The 21635-nt window shown below is 58.7% G+C and overlaps 2 protein-coding genes across 2 annotated transcripts; both read right to left on the reverse strand.

Moving 5' to 3' along the window:
* Nucleotides 1-90: 90 nt before the first annotated feature.
* On the reverse strand, nt 91-16572 carry TPST2 (tyrosylprotein sulfotransferase 2). The gene is made up of 7 exons (XM_082293644.1): nt 16493-16572; nt 8724-8792; nt 4841-5744; nt 2906-3104; nt 2122-2172; nt 1961-2009; nt 91-602 (listed from the first exon to the last, which is right to left on the reverse strand). The coding sequence occupies exons 3-6, from the start codon at nt 5674-5676 to the stop codon at nt 1980-1982; spliced, it is 1116 nt and encodes a 371-aa protein (XP_082149770.1). The 5' UTR covers nt 5677-5744; nt 8724-8792; nt 16493-16572; the 3' UTR covers nt 91-602; nt 1961-1979.
* Nucleotides 16573-17735: 1163 nt separating this feature from the next.
* Nucleotides 17736-21297, reverse strand: CRYBB1 (crystallin beta B1; the record flags this gene model as incomplete). Its single annotated transcript, XM_082293462.1, has 5 exons — nt 17736-17916; nt 18266-18408; nt 18539-18671; nt 20249-20367; nt 21160-21297. The coding sequence occupies 5 exons, from the start codon at nt 21295-21297 to the stop codon at nt 17736-17738; spliced, it is 714 nt and encodes a 237-aa protein (XP_082149588.1).
* Nucleotides 21298-21635: the final 338 nt, after the last annotated feature.

Below are 21635 nucleotides of genomic sequence, written 5' to 3' on the forward strand. Positions count from 1 at the left end.
GGAGGGGTAGACGGGGCGGAGCTCGCGCTATTAAAATATTAAATATCAAATCAACACTTTAATGGTGTCCGACACCGGAGGGGGGACGGGGGGACGGGGGGGGGCATATATTAACTCTGCAATAGCCTCTGCAGGGTCGGGGAGAGGTCGGGGGGGGGGGGGCACACGCACCACAAAGGCTCTGCAGGGCCAGGGGGCTGTTCCTGACCCTGGGAATTGGGAACAGCAGGACCAGGGTGGCTCTTCCCGACCCCAGGAATATGGAACAGCAGGGATGGGAGTGCTGTTCCCGACCCTGGGAACGGGGAGCAGATCACAAGACACAAAGGCGATGTAAGGAGTCCTCCAGCCACAGCACAGGGAATCTCCTCCCTCCCCCCTGAGTCCGGATTTCCACAGCTGCATTCCCCACGGAGCGCTGGGAGAGGCCGGGGACGTTCCCGCCGTGGAGCACGTTTGGCCTTTGCAAATAAATGCAAATACATTCCTGGAGCGCAGTCATTTGGCAACAGTAGGAGCAAGCAATATGCTTGGAGAACCGATTTCCACGGGCCCACTGCACACTCTTCCTTCTCGGGCAACAACAGACCATTGGCAGCGTTCTGGAAGAGACAAACACAAAGTCTCAGGGGCAGGATCCCCTCAGGGGCAGGATCCCTTTGGGAGCAGGATCCTCTCAGGGGCAGGATCCCCTCAGGAGCAGGATCCCTTTGGGAGCAGGATCCTCTCAGGGGCAGGATCCCCTCAGGAGCAGGATCCCCTCAGGAGCGGGATCCCCTCAGGAGCGGGATCCCCTCAGGGGCAGGTTTCTGTTAGGGGTAGGATCCTCTAAGGGGCAGATTTCCCTCAGGGGCAGGATCCCTTCAGGAGCCGGATCCCCTCAGGAGCAGGATCCCCTCAGGAGCAGGATCCCCTCAGGAGCAGGATCCCCTCAGGAGCAGGTTTCTGTTAGGGGTAGGATCCTCTAAAGGGCAGATTTCCCTCAGGGGCAGGATCCCTTTAGGAGCAGGATCCCCTTAGGAGCAGGAGCCCCTCAGGAGCAGGTTTGTGTTAGGGGTAGGATCCTCTCAGGGGCAGATTTCTTTCAGGGGCAGGATCTCCTCAGGAGCAGGATCTCCTCAGGAGCAGGATCTCCTCAGGAGCAGGATCCCCTCAGGAGCAGGATCCCCTCAGGAGCAGGTTTCTGTTAGGAGTAGGATCCTCTCAGGGGCAGATTTCCCTCAGGGGCAGGATCCCTTCTGGAGCAGGATCCCCTTAGGAGCAGGATCCCCTCGGGAACAGGATCCCCTCAGACCAACACACCGGTGCCCGACTGAGGGTTTAAAGCCCCTGCGACACAAAAAACGGCCAGAAAGGAGCCAATTCCCAGCCCAGCACAGTGGACACACAATTCCTGATCTTCCCTCAGTGCTTCTGGTCTTTTTGTAGCCCAACCATCTGCTTGTACACAGAAACTTGCTCTTAAAGGATCGGTTTTGGTACCAAGAATGACATTCTATGCTTTAGCACGGAGGAAGAACATCCAACATGTCAACAGTTGTCTCTGGAGCAGAAGCCCAAGGCAGCAGCTTTGTTTTCCATCATGTTTTCCTTTGTTTTCTATCCCCTTCCTCAGGTCCATGGCACGTCCTTGGAGGCAGCTGGGGAGCAGCTCAGCTCCTCCACACATTCCATGTGTCCGTGCTGCCCGCGGGGACAGGCTGCAATAACCCTCCCAAGCGGCTGAGCTTCATTTTGCAGCTTTAATCCCATTCCCAGAGCTCAGGAAAAGAATTCCTGACAAATGGTCCCACACAGCAGCATTGTTGGGAAGATCTGAGGCGACTGTGAAGGATCCCTGGCACCAGGAGTGCGCCTGGAACCCCAGCTGAGCTACAGAAATCACACAAACCAAGCGCCAGTCCCGGAGCAACGCAGGCGGATTTGCCCAAATCCCAGAATTAAGTAAACAGGGTCTTACCTGGAAATCATTAATTTTCTTAGTGAGATGATGACGTGTTCTGAGTCACCTGGAAGAGCCCCAAAAGAGAAGGGTCAGCTCTGAGACAGCATTCCCCAGGGAAGGGGGCAGGGACATTCCTGGCATTCCCTAGAGAGGGAACCCAAACTCCCGGCTCTTACCTGCAGGTGACCTTTGAGATTGGCTGGTGTTTTATAATCCCCCTTCAAAACCTGTGGGAAAGAGAACCTGGAGTGACCCCCTGGGGCAGTGGCTCAGGAGTGGGGTTGGAATGACCTTTGGGTCACTTCTATCAGCCATTCCCAACTTTCCCAGGGAAACAGCTGCACCTTGAGTGCTCTGTCCAGCTCTGGGCCCCTCTCTCCAGGACAGACATTGAGGGGCTGGAACGTGTCCAGGGAAGGGAATGGAGGTGGGGAAGGGCTGGAACAGCAGGAGCAGCTGAGGGAGCTGGGAAAGGGGTTCAGCCTGGAGCAAAAGAGGCTCAGGGGGAACCCTGTGGCTCTGCACAACTCCCTGACAGGAGGGGGCAGCCGGGGGGGTCGGGCTCTGCTCCCAGGGAACAGGGACAGGAGGAGAGGAAATGGACTCAAGCTGTGCCAGGGGAGGGTCAGGTTGGACATCAGGAGGAATTTCCTCATGGAAAGGGTGGTCAGGCCTTGGCAGGGGCTGCCCAGGGAGGTCTGGAGTCAACATCCCTGGAGGTATCCAAGGAAGGACAGGACGTGGCACTCAGTGCTCTGGGCTGGGTGACACGGTGGGGATCGGGCACAGCTTGGACTCAGTCCTGGGAGGGCTTTTCCAACCTTAATGACTCTGAATTCTGTGATTCTGTCATTTTCCCTGTGTGAGTCTGTTTCCCCCCTGCTCTTTCCCGATCTGGTTCAGGAGCTTCCCCTGCTCCATGAGCCCCTGGCCTGTCCCCCCCATGGCAGTGCCACTCACTCTGTGCGTGTTGTTGACAACCAGGGGGTCGGGGTGGCCATAGTTGGGGGGGTTGGCATAGGGGTCGTAGCCGAGCCTGGCGAGCATGGGAGCGATGTGGGCCATGTCCTGCAGCACATCCCCCGGGATGTGCCCAATCCATTTGGATAACGCCTCCATGTTCACCGGCTTGATCACCTGGTCTGTTGACCTTTCTATCCTGGGGAAAATAAAGGAAAAAACAAAAGACACAACGGTTGGATTTCACGCACGTGCTGGTCTCACACAGAACTCGCTGCCACCTCCACAGAGAACCACAGGACGGGACCTTAAAACCCAACCCACTCCACTCCCTGCCATGGGCAGGGACACCTTCCACTAGCCCAGGTTGCTCCAAGTCCTATCCAACCTGGCCTTGGACACTTTCATGGATGGGGCAGCCACGGCTTCTCTGGACAACCTGTGCCAGGGCCTCCCCACTCCTGACAGGGAAGAATTTCTTCTGTGTATCTCACCTAAATTTTCTCCCCTTAAGTTTGAACCCTTTCCCCCTTGTCCTGGCACTCCAGTTCCTGATGAAAAGTCCCTCTCTGGCTTCCATTCAGGTACTGAAAGGTGCTGTGAGGTCTCCACACAACCTCCTCTTCTCCAGGCTGAATGGCTCCAAAGTCCCTTCCATGCAGAGCAAAGCTCGTCACCTGCCAGGGCCACTTGGGGCAGAGCCAGGGTGGGGCACAGCGGGGCAGCCCTGTCCCCTCACAGCCCTGCTCTGGGAAAGCAGATCCTGGCAGGGGGTTCCACAGCCCCAGAGGCTGGGTCCTGCAGTTTAGAATCATGGAATCATTAGGGTTGGAAAAGCCTTCTAAGGCCAGTGAGTCCAACCATTCCCCCAGCACTGCTAAGGCCACCACTGCCCCATGTCCCCAAGCATCACATCCACACAGCTTTTAAATCCCTTCAGGGATGGTGACTCTACTGCTGTCCTGTTCCAATGCTTAACCACCCTTTCAGGGAAGGAATTTTCCCTATTATCCAACCTAAACCTCCTCTGGCCCAGCTTGAGGCTGTTTCCTCTTTTCCTACAGGAGGGATCTATCCTGCATTGGGACAGGGGGTTTTACCAGGACACCTCTGCTTATTACAGGAAAACAACTGTAAGATGTGTGGGCTGTAGCACAGATACACCCCGTGACCCCTTTGAATATTCAAAACCTGATCTAAGCAACCTGGACTAATTTACACTGAGTAAACAGGGAAGCAGAGCCAGCTGCACTCCCAGGGCAGCCCGGAAAACCGGAGCAGCTGCACATCCCCCTGTGGCTCCTGTGCCCTCACCACCGGGGCGCCAGCAACTGATGGAGACTGGGATAATTCCCTTACATCGCTGATTAAATTTTGCTAAGCCTGACTTAAGCCTCCATTTAGAAAAGAAAAAGCATTGAAAGAGGAAAACAAGGTGGGAGAAGGTAAACCCCCCCCCAAGGAGAGATCAGGAGGGAGTGCTGGGTGTGCCTCCACCGAGCAGGTATTGCTTTTATACTGCAATACCAGCCCCACACCTGGCAAGAACTGCTGCTCATCATCATTAGCAGCACAAGTAATCACACCAAGGAAGCATCTGAGGACGGGTGGAGAAAGAGGCATTAAAGAGCTCACGTTTCAGAGCAAGCAGTTCTTTGCAAATTAGAGACTGAAATAATTTCTGCAGTGTCAAGAGAGATTAAACAGTCACTTGCTCCTGAAATCCTTGCTTGACAAGCTGTTCTGTAGAGTACAACAGATTGGGAGCATTAAAGCCATCTCTTACTCAGGAACACAAACCCCACTGCAGCACAATGTGCTGTCCCTCCTCCCCCAAAGTCACACACAAACACCAGCACCGCGGCTCTGCCCCCAGTTTTAGCCTTGTGTAATGAAAATACTCCTCGAAAAGCTGAGGAAGGAGCCAAGACTTACTTGGAAAGGGACACCCCACCAGGCTTCCCGATGAGCTCCTCGTGGTGCAGCACCGTGTCGCTCCAGGAGATATCCAGGAACCTCATGATGTTGTGCATGGACTGCTCGGGGTGCAGCACCAGCTGCTCGTAGTAGACAGGCAGGCAGCGGGCGCGGCCGATCTCCAGGCACTGGGAATACATCACCTCGATGGCCTTGTTCCACTTGGTCAGGCAGTCCCGGTAGCTGTTCAGGTCGAAGCCGGCGATCGTCACCTTCCGCGTGATCATGGAGTGCACCGAGGCGCGCCCGTCCCGCACCATCAGCAGGAACTTGGAGTTGGGGAACAGCCGGGACAGGTACACGGAGGACTTGAGCGTGAAGGGGTCCTTGTTGCACAGGTACCTGGCGGGCTCGCCGTGCTTGGCGATCACTTCCAGGATGAAGGCCTGCATGGCCGCGTCCAGCACCTGGTCCGTCACCCCCGCCTCGTCCAGGCGCATCTTCTCGCGGCCGGACTTGGACCAGGCCTGGCGCATGGCCAGCACGCGGGGGATGATGCGGGTCTCCTCCCCGCAGCGCACCTCGGGGTGGGCATCCAGCATGGCCCTCATCAGCGTGGTGCCGCTGCGGGGGACGCCGCCGATGAAGATCAGGGGCATGTCCTTGCTGTACCGGTACTCCACGTGGTTGGCGTCCACCATGACCAGCTCCTCGTTCTCGGGCCTCATCAGCCTGTGCCTTCTCTCACTCAGGACCTGCTGGCACTCCAGGACCTGCTGCCCGAGGTGCAGGGTCACCATCAGGGCCACCACCGAGCCCAGCAGCAGCAGCACCCTGCGCATGGTGACCCGCATCCTGCTCTCCTGGGCAACAGGCTGGGGGCTTCAGCTCTCTGCTAGCGAGTGTCCAACCCCACGGGCATCTGCAAGAGAACAGCAGAGTCAGAGCAGCGGGGCCAGCCCTGCCCCGGTGGGATGCTGACACCAGCCCAGGATTTCATCACCTCCTTCACTTATCAGCACCTCCTGGGCTTGGTGCCTTACACCCAGCAGGTAATTAAAGTCTGCCTCAGTGCACACCCAAAGAGATAATTTCTGCGCTGTTTGTTTTCTCAGAAAACATGAGTTTACAGCTGCAGCAAAGCTCCAGGAACGTTTTGGAGAGGAGGGGCCCTGTATACTCAGGGACTCCTGAAAACAAAATCTTTACAGAGAGACTGCTCCATCCTAGATGAAGCCCAGGCCCTCGCTGAGGTTATTCCTCCCAAATCCAAGCCAGCACTCCAGCACTCCAGCACCGCTCACCTCTCAGCCACCTGCATCCTCCCTACATTTTGTTTAGCTTAACCCTGCGGTCACAGGGGAGGGAGAGGCTGAAATAAGAGAAAAACAAAAGCCTCTCATGCCAGCTTTAAGGGTCTGAGTAAGGAGAAGCCGTTAGAACGAAACACTCAAAAATTCAACCATCTGAGAGTGAACAGCCACACGCAGCGTTCACCACCCTGCTCTGCCTCGGAGACTGACCTGACGGAAAAATCCGTGAAACTTCATCTGGCACCAAGACTTTTTGGGGTTTTCCACGGCTCGGCAGGACATCCAGCAGGAAGGCTGCAGCCTCTACGAGTGCCCAGCTCCGCTGCGTGCCCCGGAGGGACTCCCGGGAATGCTGGCACCGCTTCCCGCCCCCTCCCCCCGTCCGCCCCAGTTGTGAGTGCAGGTTTTGCAATCCTCCCCTGGGCTCACCCCAGGATTTCCAGCTCTTTGAGATTATGTGGCTGGGGCAGGAGCTGAATGGAGTGGAAGGAACGGGCCGTCCATGGATTCTGTTTTGCTGACAGGCCAAAGAACTGCTCCAGAAAAGCGTTTTCTCCTCTCCACGAAGGAACACATTGTGTAGTGGCCATGAGGAGCGGGGAGCAGGCAGGAGAGAGAGCCTGGAGCTGGGAAGCTTCCCTGCTCCTGCCCCCCCTGCCAGGCACTCAGGGACTCACTCTGATCCCCTCTTCCTGCCCCTGACATCTCACTCCACCATCCCAGACTGCTCCCACCGGCTTTTATCCACTCCTGCCCAGGCAGTGCCTCTGTGCCAGCCCAGGGATGTCCTTCCCCAGCCCAGCAGCACAGCAACATCACCACCAAAACTATTTTTGTGGCTCTTTACTCCCTGGTCCACCCTGACCAGCTGCTTGGTAACATACCAAAGCTAAACAGCCTCAGCTGCATCCCCAGGTATGAGATAAAGTGGGTGGATTTGCTGGGATGTAGATCAGAGGGACACCCAACAGCTCTGGCATTTTTGCAGCACCAAGCAGAGTCAGAGCTATTAACAAGACAAGTGCTGCTCCTTCCTGCTCTCTTCATCTGCTTCAGTCATGTAAATAGATTCAAATGTTCACCCCGAAATAATTGCAAATGCCACAAGACCCATTTCAATGGATGGCAGAGGAGCAGGCAGGATTTAGGGCCAACTGGAATAATTAGGTCGATGCAGACCAAGACAGGCTAATTAGCAGCAAAGGCTGCAGCGTGAAAGGAGGCTGGAGCACAGAAGTGCTCTGTTCTCCAGGAGAACCAGCTGACAGGGAGCAGTTCCCACCGAGATGCTCCAGCAGCTCCGGAGGGAACAAAGGGACTCTCATGTTGTGTTCGATGGGAGGGCGGCTGGGGCTGCCAGCTGTGCCAGGGGAGGCTCAGGTTGGACACCAGGAGGAATTTCCTCATGGAAAGGGTGGTCAGGCATTGCAAGGGGCTGCCCAGGGAGGTTTGGAGTCCCCATCCCTGGAGGTGTCCCTGGAATGCCTGGACGTGGCACTCAGTGCTCTGGGTTGGTGACAAGGTGGGGATCGGGCAAGTTAGACTTCAAGATCTGGGAAAGCTTTTCCGACCTGAATGATCCTGGGATTCTGTGTGTCCCTGGGGACCACCCTGCCTGTCCAGCAGGCAGAGGCACAACCGCCACTGCTCCCACCCAACGCCACCAGCATGGGGAAGCTCTCACTCCGTGTGGGGACTGGGAAAGACAGGAGCACGGCTTCTCCCCACTGCTGAGCTCTGGACTCTGGCTCTGGCTCTGCCCCTGCACAGCAGCCTCCGGCCTCGGTAGGGCTGGAATGGGACAAATTTCTCTGTTGGGATCACCCTGGGATCACCTCAATGTGCTGGGAGGGCTGAACAACATCCAGAGCATGACTGGCCACGGGCCGGGGGCAACCACAAACGGCCCAGCTGGTTCTCAGCTTTTTCGTGCAATTCTCCACTGAGAATTTCCTAAAATTTATGGGACTCATTAGTCTGTGAGGGAAGAGGGATGGGTCATTTCCTCCCCAGCAGACACTGTGCTGGAATCGTGGTGTAATTAGGTGCAGGGCTGTCTGAGCAGAGACAGCCCTTCCAGAGACAACACCCCTGCAGATGCCCACACTGGCTCTGAGAGCTTCCCACTCCAGCAGGAACTAGGCAGCTCTCAGGGGCTACTCTGGCACATCATGGCAGGGAATGGTGACGTGGGAGCAGAAATCAGAGCGCCATGAGTAACCCAGGGGTGAAGCCCCTGAGTGCAGCTCGGACACAGCAGGACAGAGATGGGAGCCAGGGCCAGGAGCTCTGTCCCTGGCCAGCATCAGAGCAAGGCTGGCACTCAGAGTGTGGGGGAGGATGGGAACCAGTGGGGAAGTGACAGCAGAATGACAGGAGGCCCTATAGGCAGCAAGTGTTCCCTATTCCCATGCTGATGGGGCGTGAGCACGAACAAGGCTTACACTGTGTCCTGCCAGCTTGTGAAAGCAACACAGGATCAAGGGGGCACCAGTGGTGGTGTGGACAGATGTGCAACATCATCAGACAGATGTGCAGCAGCCACCCAGCATGCCAGGGGAACCACACATCCAGCTGCTTGCTCTTACCTTCCCCCCGTAAGGTCATTGTGCTGCTAGTGGAGCTTCATGCTGAACCCGTGGCCACCAAAACACCTGCTGGGGAAGAGAAGCCACAGTGTTGATTTGTTTTTTCTGGCACACACATCTGCTCTCCTCCTCAGCACCTTCCCCTCCTGCCCACAGCCTCCTCCCAGGAGCCCCAGGTGGTCCCAGCTCACGGTCAGTGCTGGGAGCTGGACTTGGCACACCTGCCCTGAGACACCAGCCACAGCCAAGCCAGGACACACAGGAGGGAAGCAGCAGGCCAGTTGCTCTTTTAGGAAATGCAGCCTCCTGGAAGGAAGAGGCCTCGGGGGGACCCGAGCAGCCAGGGTGTTTAAAGCCCTGGGGGGATGACAATCCAGCTGGGAACAATTCCAGTACACACCGACCAGCACAGCAGCCTTGCCCAGAGGAAGCAGCTCCAGACTCGCCTGTTGCAAATGCTGAAATCAGGCACCAGTCAGACGATGACCAGAGCCCCCAAACCAGTGACAGTGAAAGGAGACAGAGCCCAGAGGACCTGCAGGTCTGGCAGGACCTCCTGGCTGCAGCCCAAGGAACAAAGCTCTCTCCAGCCTTACCACCTGCCAAGGCAGCAGCACCGGCCCCTCGCAGCATGGAAATCACTCCAGGTTGGGAACCAGTTTGGGACACTGGGTTTCCCACAAGGACTGCTCCATGCCAGGGAGCCCAGCAGCCTTGGCTGAAGCTGTCCTGCAAGCACAGAGCATCCTGGGGACAGTCTGGGACACGGAGCTGCAGCAGAGCACCCCGAGGGGCCAGGACTCGGTGGGATCACGGGATGTCACTCCGCTCCCAGGATCACAGCATGGACATGGGACCATCGTGGGGTCACTGCTGCTGGGCCCTTCCCAGTCAGCTCCCCCTGGCTGCACAGCAGGTCCTGGCCTTGGAGGATGTTCCTGAGAACATTTCCAGTGGTGACACTAATGGCTATTCCAGCCACCCAAGTCTCCTCTCCTGCCACTGAGTGTCACCGGCCCCTCCGCCTCAGCCCTGAGGAGAAACCAGAGGGAAACTCCACCCAGCATGAACTCTGCAAGGGCTTATCTGCAGTGCAGGCGCTTCCCTGCGAGGCTTCCTGCTCAGCCTGGCCTCCATGGACTGCAGGATTCCAGCTCCAGACTAGGCTGAGGCTCCACGGAGCAGCAGCCGCATCCCTGGATGCGCTTCTGCAGTGCCACGAGCGCTGAGGTGCAGGGACAGAGGTGGTTTAACAGCCAAGCCGAGTCAACCCACTCCGGAAACAGCTCCAGCTCCAGCCGTGCACAGACACACGGACAGACACACGGACACACACTTGTTTGCAACTTCCTTCCTGATGCTGCGCAGGGCGTCACCGCCAGCTGGGCTCCAACAACAGCTCCGACCAAAACCCCGAGCAAAACCCCCGAGTGAAACCCCTGACCTCAGCACCTGCGCTGGGATCGGGTGAAAACCACCCCCGGAACAGCCCCTGTGCAGGCCCAGCACCCTCAGCAGTGAGGAAACACCATTTGTTAAAGTGTTACAAACAACCACAAAACCAGTTTCTACGAGAAGCCCCATATGATCAAAAGCTGCCTTTTTCTTTAAGCCATTCCCAGAAATGATTGTCATTAAGTGCAGCCTCCCCAAAAGACATAGGTGTGGCCTGGAAAATTTGAGCTCAATTTGTTGGTGCTTAATAGAAGGATGAGAATCTGCAGGCGCCCTTGTGGCGGAACAGCAGCAGGAACTGTGGTCAGCAAGAAATGTCCCAACATATCCAACTCACATCTTTACAAATCAGCAATATTTAATTACTGAATTGATAGTCTCCAGTTCCTTTACAAAAATAAACACAGCTTGCTTGAGGGCTGCTCTGCTCCATCCCAACCTGAGCTCAGTCCAACGCTGGCACTGCTGATGGCAGCCCTGCTTCTCCTGGATGCTCCTGCTGGCAATTTGGATGGCACGTTTCAAAACACCTGATGACTCCCAGGTATTTCTCTTAGCAGGACTGGGATGTGGCAAGCATGGAGCACGGAACACGGGGCATGGGGCCAGCCCCAATCTCCACCAGGAGCCCACAGAGGCACCAAGGGGGTGGCTGCGGTCAGCGAGTGCAGCGTCAGCCCTGTTGCACAACCTCCAGCTCGTGCTTCTCCACCCCAGCACTTCACGGACCAGGATTGATCCCAAGGGACGGCGGGAGCAGGGTCCAACCCACCTACCCCAATGATGGGACAGGGGCTCTGCACCTACTTGTGCTGCTGGTGAGACACAGCCCGGAGCCTCGGAGAGGAGATGTGAAAATGAAGATGCAGCACTCAAAAAAAAAAACCCCACAACAAAAAAGAAGCTGCTCTCAGCCACCACGTGGCTGAGAGCAGGACGGGTTTGGTGACTAAAACTGAAGCTGCACTGCAGGTCATGAACTCAGAGCATCCACTGAACAGAGGTCAATCCCAGTGAAAACACAAACCAAATGCCAGCAAAAACACCTGGGGTTTGGAGCACTTTGGAGTTCTGTGTCCCTTAGAAAATCCCCAAACAGCACTGACAGCCCTGTGGTTTACACTTGCACCGCTGCCATCATCCCAGGGAAAACTAACAGTCAGAAGAGTTCAGGGATGAGTGTTCAAGCAGCAACCTCAGCACCCAAACCACACAGAGGCTGCTCCAGCTGCATCTTAGCACCCAACGGACTCAGGGGGCAAAGGGGAATTTATTCTCACTGCTGAGTACCTAGAAAAATAAACCAGCAGAACCTGCTGCCCCGAGGATTAAGCTTCAAACACCTTCTGGCTCAGAAGAGCCTGCAAAGTGAGAGCCCTGAGCCACATCACCCATTCCAGCCGAGCATCCCTACCCTGCATCCCACAGAGCCCAGCCAGGGATACGGGCACTGTGTGCCAGCCGGCTCTAACAGGCTCTAAATCACGTCAGCAGAGAATCCACAGACATCTCACAGCACAAACTGTGGTTTATCTGGACAGGACTGTTTAACAGGACCGTTGGTTTATCGCCTCAAGGCTGTTATGATTAGCAAAACGTTTTATTATCCTGCTCAGTGCTGCAGTTTTCCTCAAACAATAAAAATCCTACCCATTTCCAGTAACTCCCCTCTGCTCATCCCTTGTTCCAAGCACAGCAATGACATTTTATCGTCATTTTATCGGCATCCACCCTGCCAACCTCACAGGGCAGCAGCCTTCAGCTCAGAGTGGCTGATTAATTATAGAATGCCCAAGGGGAAAGCTGCTGGCAGGAGACAGGGATGGAGGCACCTACCCACTCCCCAGCACCTGGCACTGTGCCCCCGCACCGCAGCAAGGCTCCAGCACGTCAGACGTGCTCGTGCTGAAACAGGACATGAGCTCTGCACTTCAGAGGGAGCTCCTGACTTTTAACTAACCCACAGAGCTTCATCCTCCCTTAATTACTCTGCAGTTGCTGCCTCAGGGGGACAAAGGCAAAGCCAGTGCAGGTGCAACTGAAGGGACAGTGATGCTCCCACGCTGGCTCCCCTTGTGCCCTGACCAGTGACTCCACTGCCCCACTGTCCCCACAGAGCTGGAGGAAGGGCTCTGGGAAAGCACTGAGCTGTCCCCCAGCTCCTCTTGCTCAGGGAAGCTGTGGCTGCCCCATCCCTGGAAGTGCCCAAGGCCAGGCTGGACAGAGCTCTGAGCAACCCAGTCTAGTGGAAGGTGTCCCTACTCATAGAAGATCTTTAAAATCCCTTCCAACCCAAACCATTCCATGATTCTGTGATGATTCTATGATTCCTCTCCATGCCTCTGAGCAGGTCCCTCCAACTCCCATCCCTCACCTGGGCTATGTCCTGGGGATCCCCACAGGAGAGGGGCACAGTGCAAGGGGAGTCTGGGGTTGCAGCCCCCATGTTCACTCACCACGCTTGATGCAAACACAGCTCTTCCCTCGCAAAACTGCACCAATAGTCCCTGCAGGAATGTGGGTGTGCTAACAGGTATTGGTGTAAGGGAAGAGTTGAACAAAGACCAGTGCCAGCAGCAGCAGTATCTCTCTGGACAGCGTGTACCTGAGACAGAACTGGAGCAATGAGTTATTACCTCTACTTCAACATAGAACAGGACACTTTTCTCACTGTACTGGCCATGGCTTTGGAGAGAACAACAGAAGAGGACAGATTTTTTGTAGAACTGTGAGTAAGTCTGTAAGCTGTAAGCAAAAAAAAAGCTCTTAGGAGTAGTATACTAATGCTTCCGGATAAAACCTTAAGATTCTCTCGCATCTCTGCTGGTGTGTCTCATCCCTTCATGTACCACACGGGCAGTCAGAGCCTGCCATACAACAGGGAGAAAGGGAAGCCAGAGGAACTGCCAGAAAAAACACTAAGTATCTTCAAAAAATATTTTCCCAATCCACACGCCAAACCCTAAGTCTCAACAAGCTCCATTCTTGCACGCACAAAGATCAGGATCTGCAAATAAAAAGTTGTTTCTGCAAGACAAACCCCAAAACCTCAAATTTGCTTAAGAAACAAAATCAAAGTGTTTTATTTCCCCATGCAGCAGCAGCAGCAGCCCCAGGGCTGGAGGCACAGCCTGAGGGCAGGGAAGGGCAGCAAGGATGGAGGTGCCGCTGCTCACCCTGCATGCAGGGAGGGGAGAGGGGACACTGCTGCACCCCCCATCCTCCCCAGCTCCTCTACTCGTTCTTGTCCTGTTTCCTGCAGCTCCTCAGGAACACAGTCCTGAGCACGGACCAGCCCCAAGATCTCCAGCAACACCCAGCCATGCCCAGCACAACAGATGCCGTAACAGCAAGCATTTGGCGTTTCACAAAGCCAGAAACTTCGGGAAGCACTAGCACCCACTTCAGCAACGTGTGAGTTCGTGGCCTCCCACTCCCAGCCCCAGCGAGGACAAGCAATGACTCCCCACAAGCCCTGGCATGGAAGAAGCCCTTGTGAAACCACCGATGGAAGGAAGGGAACCGGGTCCTTCCGAGACTGCGCCGCTGCTGCCTCGTCAGCCAAACCACCGTGCGCGGCACATCCGAGCGCCTTCCTGTCTGCACGAGCCCAGCTGCGAGCCCTGCTCCTCCTCTGCGGCCACTTGCATCTGCAAACGCTGGGCCACCAAGGCCTGTGCTCGGTGTCCCTCCCCTGCACGGTGCCCATGCCCTGAATGCCACCCGGCCACGCTGGCCTGCAGCCAGCTGTGAGCACAGCTGCCCGGGGATGGGCTGGCTGCTCTCCCACCCCCCTCGCAGCTCAGCCACTGCCAACAACAGCCACTCACACCGCAGGATCCCTCCCAGCACCAAGCAGGAACAGGAGTGCTGGAAAAGCTTCCCCTGCCCCAGCACGGCAGCCTGCGGCTCCAGAGCCAACATGCCCGTGGCCATTCCTCCGTGGAGAAGCACCTGGATGCCTCAGCCCCTTCAGAGCCCCCAGTCTCAGTCTGGGGTCACCGCCTGGGAATGTGCAGTGGGAAGCAGCTGCTTGCTTCACTTCCGAGTGCTGCACGTTGAGCAACTCCCGCTGCTGCTCTTGTTTGCTGTCCCTGGGAGGGGACAAGGGGCTCCTGCAGCAGGGCCAGCCCTGGCCCACCCTCCTGCCTGCACCACAGCCCAGACTGGGGATGGAAAGAGGGGGGAAAAGGCCTTGAGAGAGGATTTCTTTGAGGAATTCTGGAGACAGACAGGGCACTAGAGGCTTGGAAAATGAAGCAAACCAAAGCAGGCAGCCAACACCAGGGCAAGCTTCTTCCGCGTTCTGCGGAATCCGGAGGGAAACGTGCTCGGCCGAGGCACGAGGCTGAGGTTCCTCAAGGCGTCACAAATTCATCACAAGGCGCATCTGTATGGTGCCAAATAAAACCACCTGCTGGGGGTTTGTTTTCTCTCTCCAAAAATCTTCTTGACAGTCCCTGCATTTTAACAGCGCTCCTGCCATCCCACACATCCCCGAAGGCTCAGCGTATCCGTAATGCAAACTGCCTTTGGAAAAATCTCCTTAAAATAGCGGCAGAAATTACTAATACAGTTTGTAAAACCTACAGGCAGAGGACAGCAGTGGCACGAGCCTGCCCATGCCGGTGAGCCCACCAGTGTCCTGTAGAGACCCCAGGCCCCAGCCTGGCACGTGCCCCCACAGTGAAGCCCCCAAATTCCAGCTGCTGCGGGCGATGCTGGGGAGGACACACACAGTGCCCAGTTCAGCTGCTGTCCCCCACATTTCGGGCTGCCTCCCCCATGTGACTCTGCTCAGATCCAGGGCTCCCTGCAGGCTCTGCAGCACAGCTGCTCCCGCGGTGCCACACGCAGCAGCCTCGGGGCATCAGCTGCAGCAGGCACGCGATGGCAAACCCCGCTCGCAGGCGCCCGCGTTGGCACTTGACAGCTCCCCACGAGCACACTGCAGCATTCCCACAAAACACACAGCCAGCCTGGAAACCTGCTAGGACCAATCACTCGGATCTCCCCACTCACCCCTCGCTCAGTGCCCGAGCAGGAGGGAGCAGCATGGCTGTGCTGAGGGGGGACTCGCCTCCCAAAATCGAGTCCAAGCAGCCAGTGGGGCTTGGCAGAGGGAGGAGTCTGAAGGGGTCTGAAGCTGTGAGATGATCTTTGGACAGAGCCCGAGCGTGCAAACAAACACAGCGAGGGACAGAGCAAAGGCCTCTGTGATGCAAACCATCCCCTGCCTGCAGGAGGACGGCCCAGCTCACGCTGCCGGCCCTGGGGACATGGTGCTGGCAGTGCTGGGAACTCCAGTGCCAGCAACTCCAGCCACGAGTCCCAAGAAGCTTGAGCTTCCTATGGACAAAGTGTGGATGCCACATCCCTGCCATGCAGGGCACTGCCAATAACAGATGGGAGAGTGCCAGTGCTTTGGGTGGGCTGTGAGTTGTCACTGCAGCTGCTCAGGAGCCCGTCTCCACCCCTGCCAAGGGACCTGCATCCGACAGCCACCCTGACCTCAGTGCTGCCAGCACCTCTCGAGCCTCAGCGGAGGCTGACACTGCCCGAGACCCACAGGTGCAGCTTCTCACTGGGCTCCCACCTACCCAGACCACCACAATCATCCTGGTATAGGAGGGCAGTCCCAACCCTGGCTGAGCTCTGGGCACCTGGACAGATGGACAGCCCCAGCGCCTGGGAGCCTCTGTGTACAGCAGTGCTCAGGTTATGGGGGCACAGCTTGGTGCTGGGCTGCCAGAGGGGTGCCATGGGAGCAGCGAGAGGGGGCCGTGTGCCAAAGGGCAGAATGGGAGGACAAAGGTTTGAGGAGCACCCTGCACTGACCACCTTGTCCCACCTGCTGTGCATCCTGCACTGTGTTCTGTGCACTGAGCACCCCGTGGCACCCTCAGCACCTCCTGCACTGCACTGAGCACCCCGCACCCAGCACCACTCGCGAACTCAGCACTGAGCATCCTGCCCTGAACACCCAGCACCGAGCATCCTGTACTGGGCACCCAGCACTACTCCGAGCATCCTGCCCTGAACACCCAGCACCGAGCATCCTGTACTGGACACCCAGCACTACTCTGAGCATCCTGCCCTGAACACCCAGCACCGAGCATCGCTCTGCGTCCCCAGCACCGAGCACCGTTCCGCTCACCCATCACTGCCCGATGTCCCCAGCACCGTTCTGTGTCCGCAGCACCGAGCACCGTTCCGCTCACCCACCACCGCTCGGTGTCCCCAGCACCCCCCGCACTGCGCACCGAGCATCCCCCGCCGCTCCGCGCCCCGTCCGCTTCGCCCGCGCCACCCACCGAGCCCCGAGCCGGTACCAGGCACCGCCCGCCGGTACCGGCCACGGCCCGCCGCGCAGCCCGGCCGCTGTCACCTGCCAGCCGGCGCGCCGGGGGTGGGGGGGACACACGGCAAGGGCACACGCGGTGCCGGTGCCGGTGCCGGGCCGGGCCGCTCCCCCCCGTTCCCCCCGGTGCCCCCCGCACTCACCGGGGCCGCCGCCGGCCCGGAGCGGCGCGAGACGCGGCGACGTCACGCGCACGCGGGGCCGGGATCCCCGCCCGCCGCTCCGCGCCTGCGCCGCGCGCGCCGGGCACCGGGCGGCACCGGGCGGCACCGGGCGGCACCGGGCGGCACCGGGCGGCACCGGGCGGCACCGGGCGGCACCGAGCCCGAACCCGTCCCCGTGCCGGTACCGGCCGTGGCCGCGGAGCCGTCCCCGAACGCTCCGCAGCGCCCTGCCCGCGGCCTCACCGTTATTCCCGGTCCCCACCCCCGTCCCGGTGCTGCCCGTGTGCAGCGCCCGGCAGCGCTGCCGTCACTGCTGTTGCTGTAATTAATCACCGCCGTCGCTAATTAGCGGCGTGGGAGCGCAGGGAAGTGTCACCCCGAGGTGCTCCACCGGGAGGGAACGGGATGGGAAGGGGGAACGAGGCTGCAGGGAAGTGCCCGGTGGGGAGGGGCAGTGTCTGAGGGAAAAAAAAAAAAAACTCCTTGAAAGTGAACTGGTCTTTGATCGACTGCAATTTCGGCTGTTAATTAGTGCCCAGGTGGGTCCCACCGGCAGGGACCCAGGACCCCCCGCTGCCCCCCGATCCCGCAGGCGTGGACGGAGCCAGGAGCCCGCCCTGGTCCCGCCGCTCCCGGGGCACCCTGAGCCCCTCAGCTGAGAAGGTCCCCACGGGGGATGGTGGGGTCGGGCTGCAGAGCCTCTGCCACCCCCTTCTCGCACACCGAGGCTCTCCTGTGTCCCAGCCCCAGCGCGGGGAGGTCCTGCATGGGACCCATTCCCTGCAAAAACCACCCTCCACCGTGTCCCACCCGGCTCCAGCGCAAAGCTGGCACAGCCCGGGCAAGCGGAGCCGCGTTCATGCACCACCGACCCCCGAGCAGTTCTAATCTTCTGTTTTTTTTAATTTGCCTCACAAGGTAGAGTACATCCAGGGAATGTGCAATGTACAAGGAAAGTGCTGGGCAGGCGAGCGCGAGGGGAGGCGGGGGTGCCCCACGGGGCCCGGGACTCGTAGCTAGCAGGCGGCACGCTCAGTCGGAGGGCGCGTCGGGGGTGACGAAGGTGCCCTTCTGGTCCCACTGCATGTCCCGGATGCGGCGGATGGACTGGATCTGCGGCTGGAAGGCAGACCACTCGTTCCAGTGTCGGAAGTCTCCGGTCTCAAAGAGGTACTGGTAGCCTCTGTAGCCAGGGTACTGGTACCCGACCCAACTGCGGGAAAAGCAAACACAGAGCACCTGAGCAGGGTCGGCCGCTCCAGGCTCTGGCTGCAGCCAGGACGCGCTCAGGGGGCCATCAGGGCCTCCTTGTGCTGGGCACCAACCCCTGGGGGATGGGCTGTGCCACCAGAAACAGCCACATCACCAGAAACAGCCAAACCACCAGAAACAGCCAAACCACCAGAAACAGCCACTCCACCAGAAACAGCCACGCCACCAAAACCAGCCATGCAGCACTTTCTGGCTGCCTGAGAGCCCGTGCGGGTGCTCAGAGCTGCAGCAGCGGGTCAGGGAGGACAGGGATCCTGGCACGAGGCAGCCGCCGCTGCAGCCCGGCTTACGTTCCACTGGGCACCTGCACGCTGCCCACGCGGTCGCAGAACCCATAAGCCCAGAGGCTGGGCACGTCGTCCTCCTGGATTTCCATCTTGTTGCCCTTGAAGTCAGCAGACTCATAGAGGGAGATTTTGTGGTCCTCAGCCTCCTGGGGAAGACAGAGGGAGGGTGCTGGGCGGTGCGGCCGAAGCCCTGGAGCTTTGCTGCAGCGAGGCATTGAGCAGCACGGCCCGGCCCTGGGCAGACCCCACTGGGGCTCTCTGCTCCCCAGCACTCACCATTTTGATGGGACGCATGGACATGAAGCAGTCGCTCCGGTAGCTGCTGGACCAGGTGTCCCAGCGAGGGTACTCGCCCTTCTCCAGGATGAACATCTCCCCACGCATGTTGGCCTGCTCATAGGCCACCCAGCTGGGGAGAGAGGTCGGCAAAGAGCGGGTCAGATGCCACCCAGCAGTTCCCCTCCTGCTCAGCCAGCTTGCAGGATGCTGGAAAGGTCTCCAAAAGGGCTGTGGCCCCACCACCCTGCTCCCACTTTTCTCCCAGCCCAGGCACTGTGGCCCGCACAGAGCCAGCGCTGATCCATGGGCTCCTGGCTGGAAGCTCTCTGATGTGTGTGTGTGTGTCCAAACCTGCAGCAGGCACCAACACTCGCAGCGCTCCTCTTCCTCAGCTGGGGAGCAGCAGGACCCCTGCACAGCCGGTGATCCCCACGTGCTCACCCTGCAGAGTCAGCTCAGGACTCTGCTGTCCCTCCTGCCCCGGCTGTGTACTCCTGGCACGCTCGCACGCCTCGCTGCTCCAGCGCCAGCCAGCTCTGGCACCCGTCCCACTGCCAGCCGTGGGGCTCGCTCAGCTGCAATGTCACCTCTTTAGCAAAGCCACGAGGTGCTGTGGTGCTGGGAATGTCATGGGCTTGGGGCTTCAGAAGCCCCCGACACCACAATAGTCCTGGATTTGCTCTTTCCCCTTTCCCTGCAAAATAGCTCTTCCTGCAGATGCCAGCAGGGGTTTTCCTGCTGGCAGGAGATGTGTTCAGGCACCCCAGGCTGCACAGCCTCAAGCTGACTGCTAAAGCTCAGCCTGGTTGTTTTGCTTTTGTCTTTCCCTAAGTACATTTGTGGGTGCAGAGTCCCATCCGTGCCTCTCAAGAAGCTTCTGAGGACCCCAATGACACCCAAGTTCTCTGTCCTCCCAGTTTCACCCTTTCTATGTCTAGTGCAGCTTCCCAGGTATCACATCTGAGCTCCTTCCAGGCTGCTCCATCTCCCTTTTGTTTTAAGAAGAGTTGGATATTCTGGGTTCCTAATGAAAAAGTCATTCCAGGTGACCACAGATCACCCTCCCAGTCCCTCAGGGATGCTGTCAGGACAAGCCATGTCCTGTGCATCCTCCCCACAGCACTACCAGCCCCCCTGCATTCCTGGGCATGCCGTTTCCAGCTGGGCACGGTGCCGTGGGATGCTCTTTCAACATGGAGATCATCCGTCTGCTCAGTTATCTGCTTTGGGGATCATTTTTGTCCCTGCCTGTGTCAACTGTTCCCACGGCTTTGAGACCTGCCCAGCCCCCTCGTTGCTGCTCAGCTGCCTGGGTGCAGGCGTGTGCCTGTCCCTGCCCGGCCCTGCCTGCTCCAGCCTGGGCCAAGGATCCCACCTCATTTCATCTTCTATAAAATCTGCAGGTCCCTTGTATTCCATGGACAGCTGTGATCCGAGGGACACCTCTCCTGGGCCCTCAGCTTTGCCTCTGGTGCCCTTTGCTTTGCATGTGGACCTGGCATCCTTCCCACCCATCTCCTCCTGTTCTCCTTGGAGAAGATCCGGGATGCCCGCTCTGCTTCTGTGCTGGCCCTGCTCCGCTCTGCCCAGGCAGCAGGGAAATGCCCCTGCACGTCACATGGTGCCCAGGGTGCCTCCAGGGCTGTGTCCCCACCCGCTGGGGACATCCCGAGGGACACAGCCCCCTCCATGGCCGGGGTCACTTACGGTCCAGAGGTGACAATGACGCTGCGCACCCGGTCGAAGCCACGGTCAGCCAGGTTCAGGCACTCGGCAGTGAACTCCATCTGCCTGCCCTGGAAGTTCTCCTGGTCGAAGACGACGATCTGGGGGTGCAAGGAAAGGGTTGGATGAGGACAGGCATGCTCAGGGAGGGCAGGCTTGTGCTGTGTGACCCTGTATGCCTGAGCACACTGCTCCACGTGTCCCCCTTGGCTCTCCAAGCCTTCCTGCAGCTTCTCGGATCTGGTGCCTGCCCAAGCTGAGCTGGGCTCTGTGTGTGAGCAGCACAGGCTGAGCGCAGGCAGGTTCCCCCCGACAGCTGTTCCTGCTCCAAGATGGCCTCATCCTGCCCCTGCTTTTGCTGCTGCGGGTGCCCACACTGGCGGGAAGGAGCTGCTTCTCCAGGTGCTCCATCTGCGCTGTGGCCTTCTCTGCCTGGCCTTCTCTTCTCTGTCACCGGAGCCCTTGCACTGCCCCTCGTGCCCGCCCTGCTGCAGTGCCTTGGTGGCACGCTGACCTGGCATCACTGTGGCAATTCATTGCTGGCCCTGCCACCCCCAGTATCCCCTCCACCACCCCACAGGACCCCTGCATGCAGCGGGTGACCAGAGGGAGCAGGTGGCAGCAGTCAGCCCTGACACCACAGCCCAGGGGAGAGCACTTCCAAAGCCTGTGGTCCCCAACCAGCTGTCCTGGCCAAGGGACCCTCAGACTGTTCCTCCTGCAGCAGCTGCCCGAATCCTGTGCGTGCTGTCGGAGGGACAGAGCAGAGAGGGATGGCATCACCCACCCTTCCACACTCCTTCCCCCAGAACAATCTCCTCCTGTCCAAGAGATGCTGCCCCTGTCCCTCAGCCCGGAACGTGTCCCTGTGCGTGGGGAGCCACAGGGCTTACCCTGAAGGCTTCTGGGGAGGGCTCCTCGCCCTTGCTGTTTGCGACAGGAGCAGGGTCGAGGGATGGAGTTGGCGCAGGAGCCGCCTTCTCCTTCTCATCCGCAGCCTGGCCGGGAGCGGGTTTTGTGGTCTCAGACATCGCGGTGGTGGGCTCAAGTCTGTGACAGGGCACCAGCAGCCGGTTAGAGGGAGGCATGGATATGGGCACCCACAACCCACCCCGGGAATGGGGACTCTCAGTGAGGTGGGTGGGCAGGGCCAGGAGAGGAGCCGCTGGAAGGTTCTCCAGCAGGCATAGGCAGGGGGTTCTGCCTTCACCAGGGGGATCACAGGAGGTCCTGGAGTCCACAGTCTCCTTCTGTGATCAGGAGAGCCCTGAGCATGGTCCCAGCACTGTAGGGGTGCCCCGGGATGGGGCCTGCTGCTGTGCCGGGCACCGGGGCTGTCCCGCACGGGGTGCACCTGGGGCAGCGTGTG

This window comes from Coloeus monedula (assembly GCF_965178545.1).
Source record: "Coloeus monedula genome assembly, chromosome: 18".
In the NCBI taxonomy this organism is placed as follows: Eukaryota; Metazoa; Chordata; class Aves; order Passeriformes; family Corvidae; genus Coloeus; species Coloeus monedula.

Excerpts from the sequence above, each read along its gene's own strand:
- TPST2 (XM_082293644.1), bottom strand. The coding sequence starts at position 5,676 with ATGCGGGTCACCATGCGCAGGGTGCTGCTGCTGCTGGGCTCGGTGGTG. Across the intron at positions 2,173-2,905 it reads TTGTCAACAACACGCACAGA|GTTTTGAAGGGGGATTATAA; the intron begins GTGAGTGGCACT and ends TCTTTCCCACAG. Across the intron at positions 2,010-2,121 it reads ATCTCAAAGGTCACCTGCAG|GTGACTCAGAACACGTCATC; the intron begins GTAAGAGCCGGG and ends GGGCTCTTCCAG.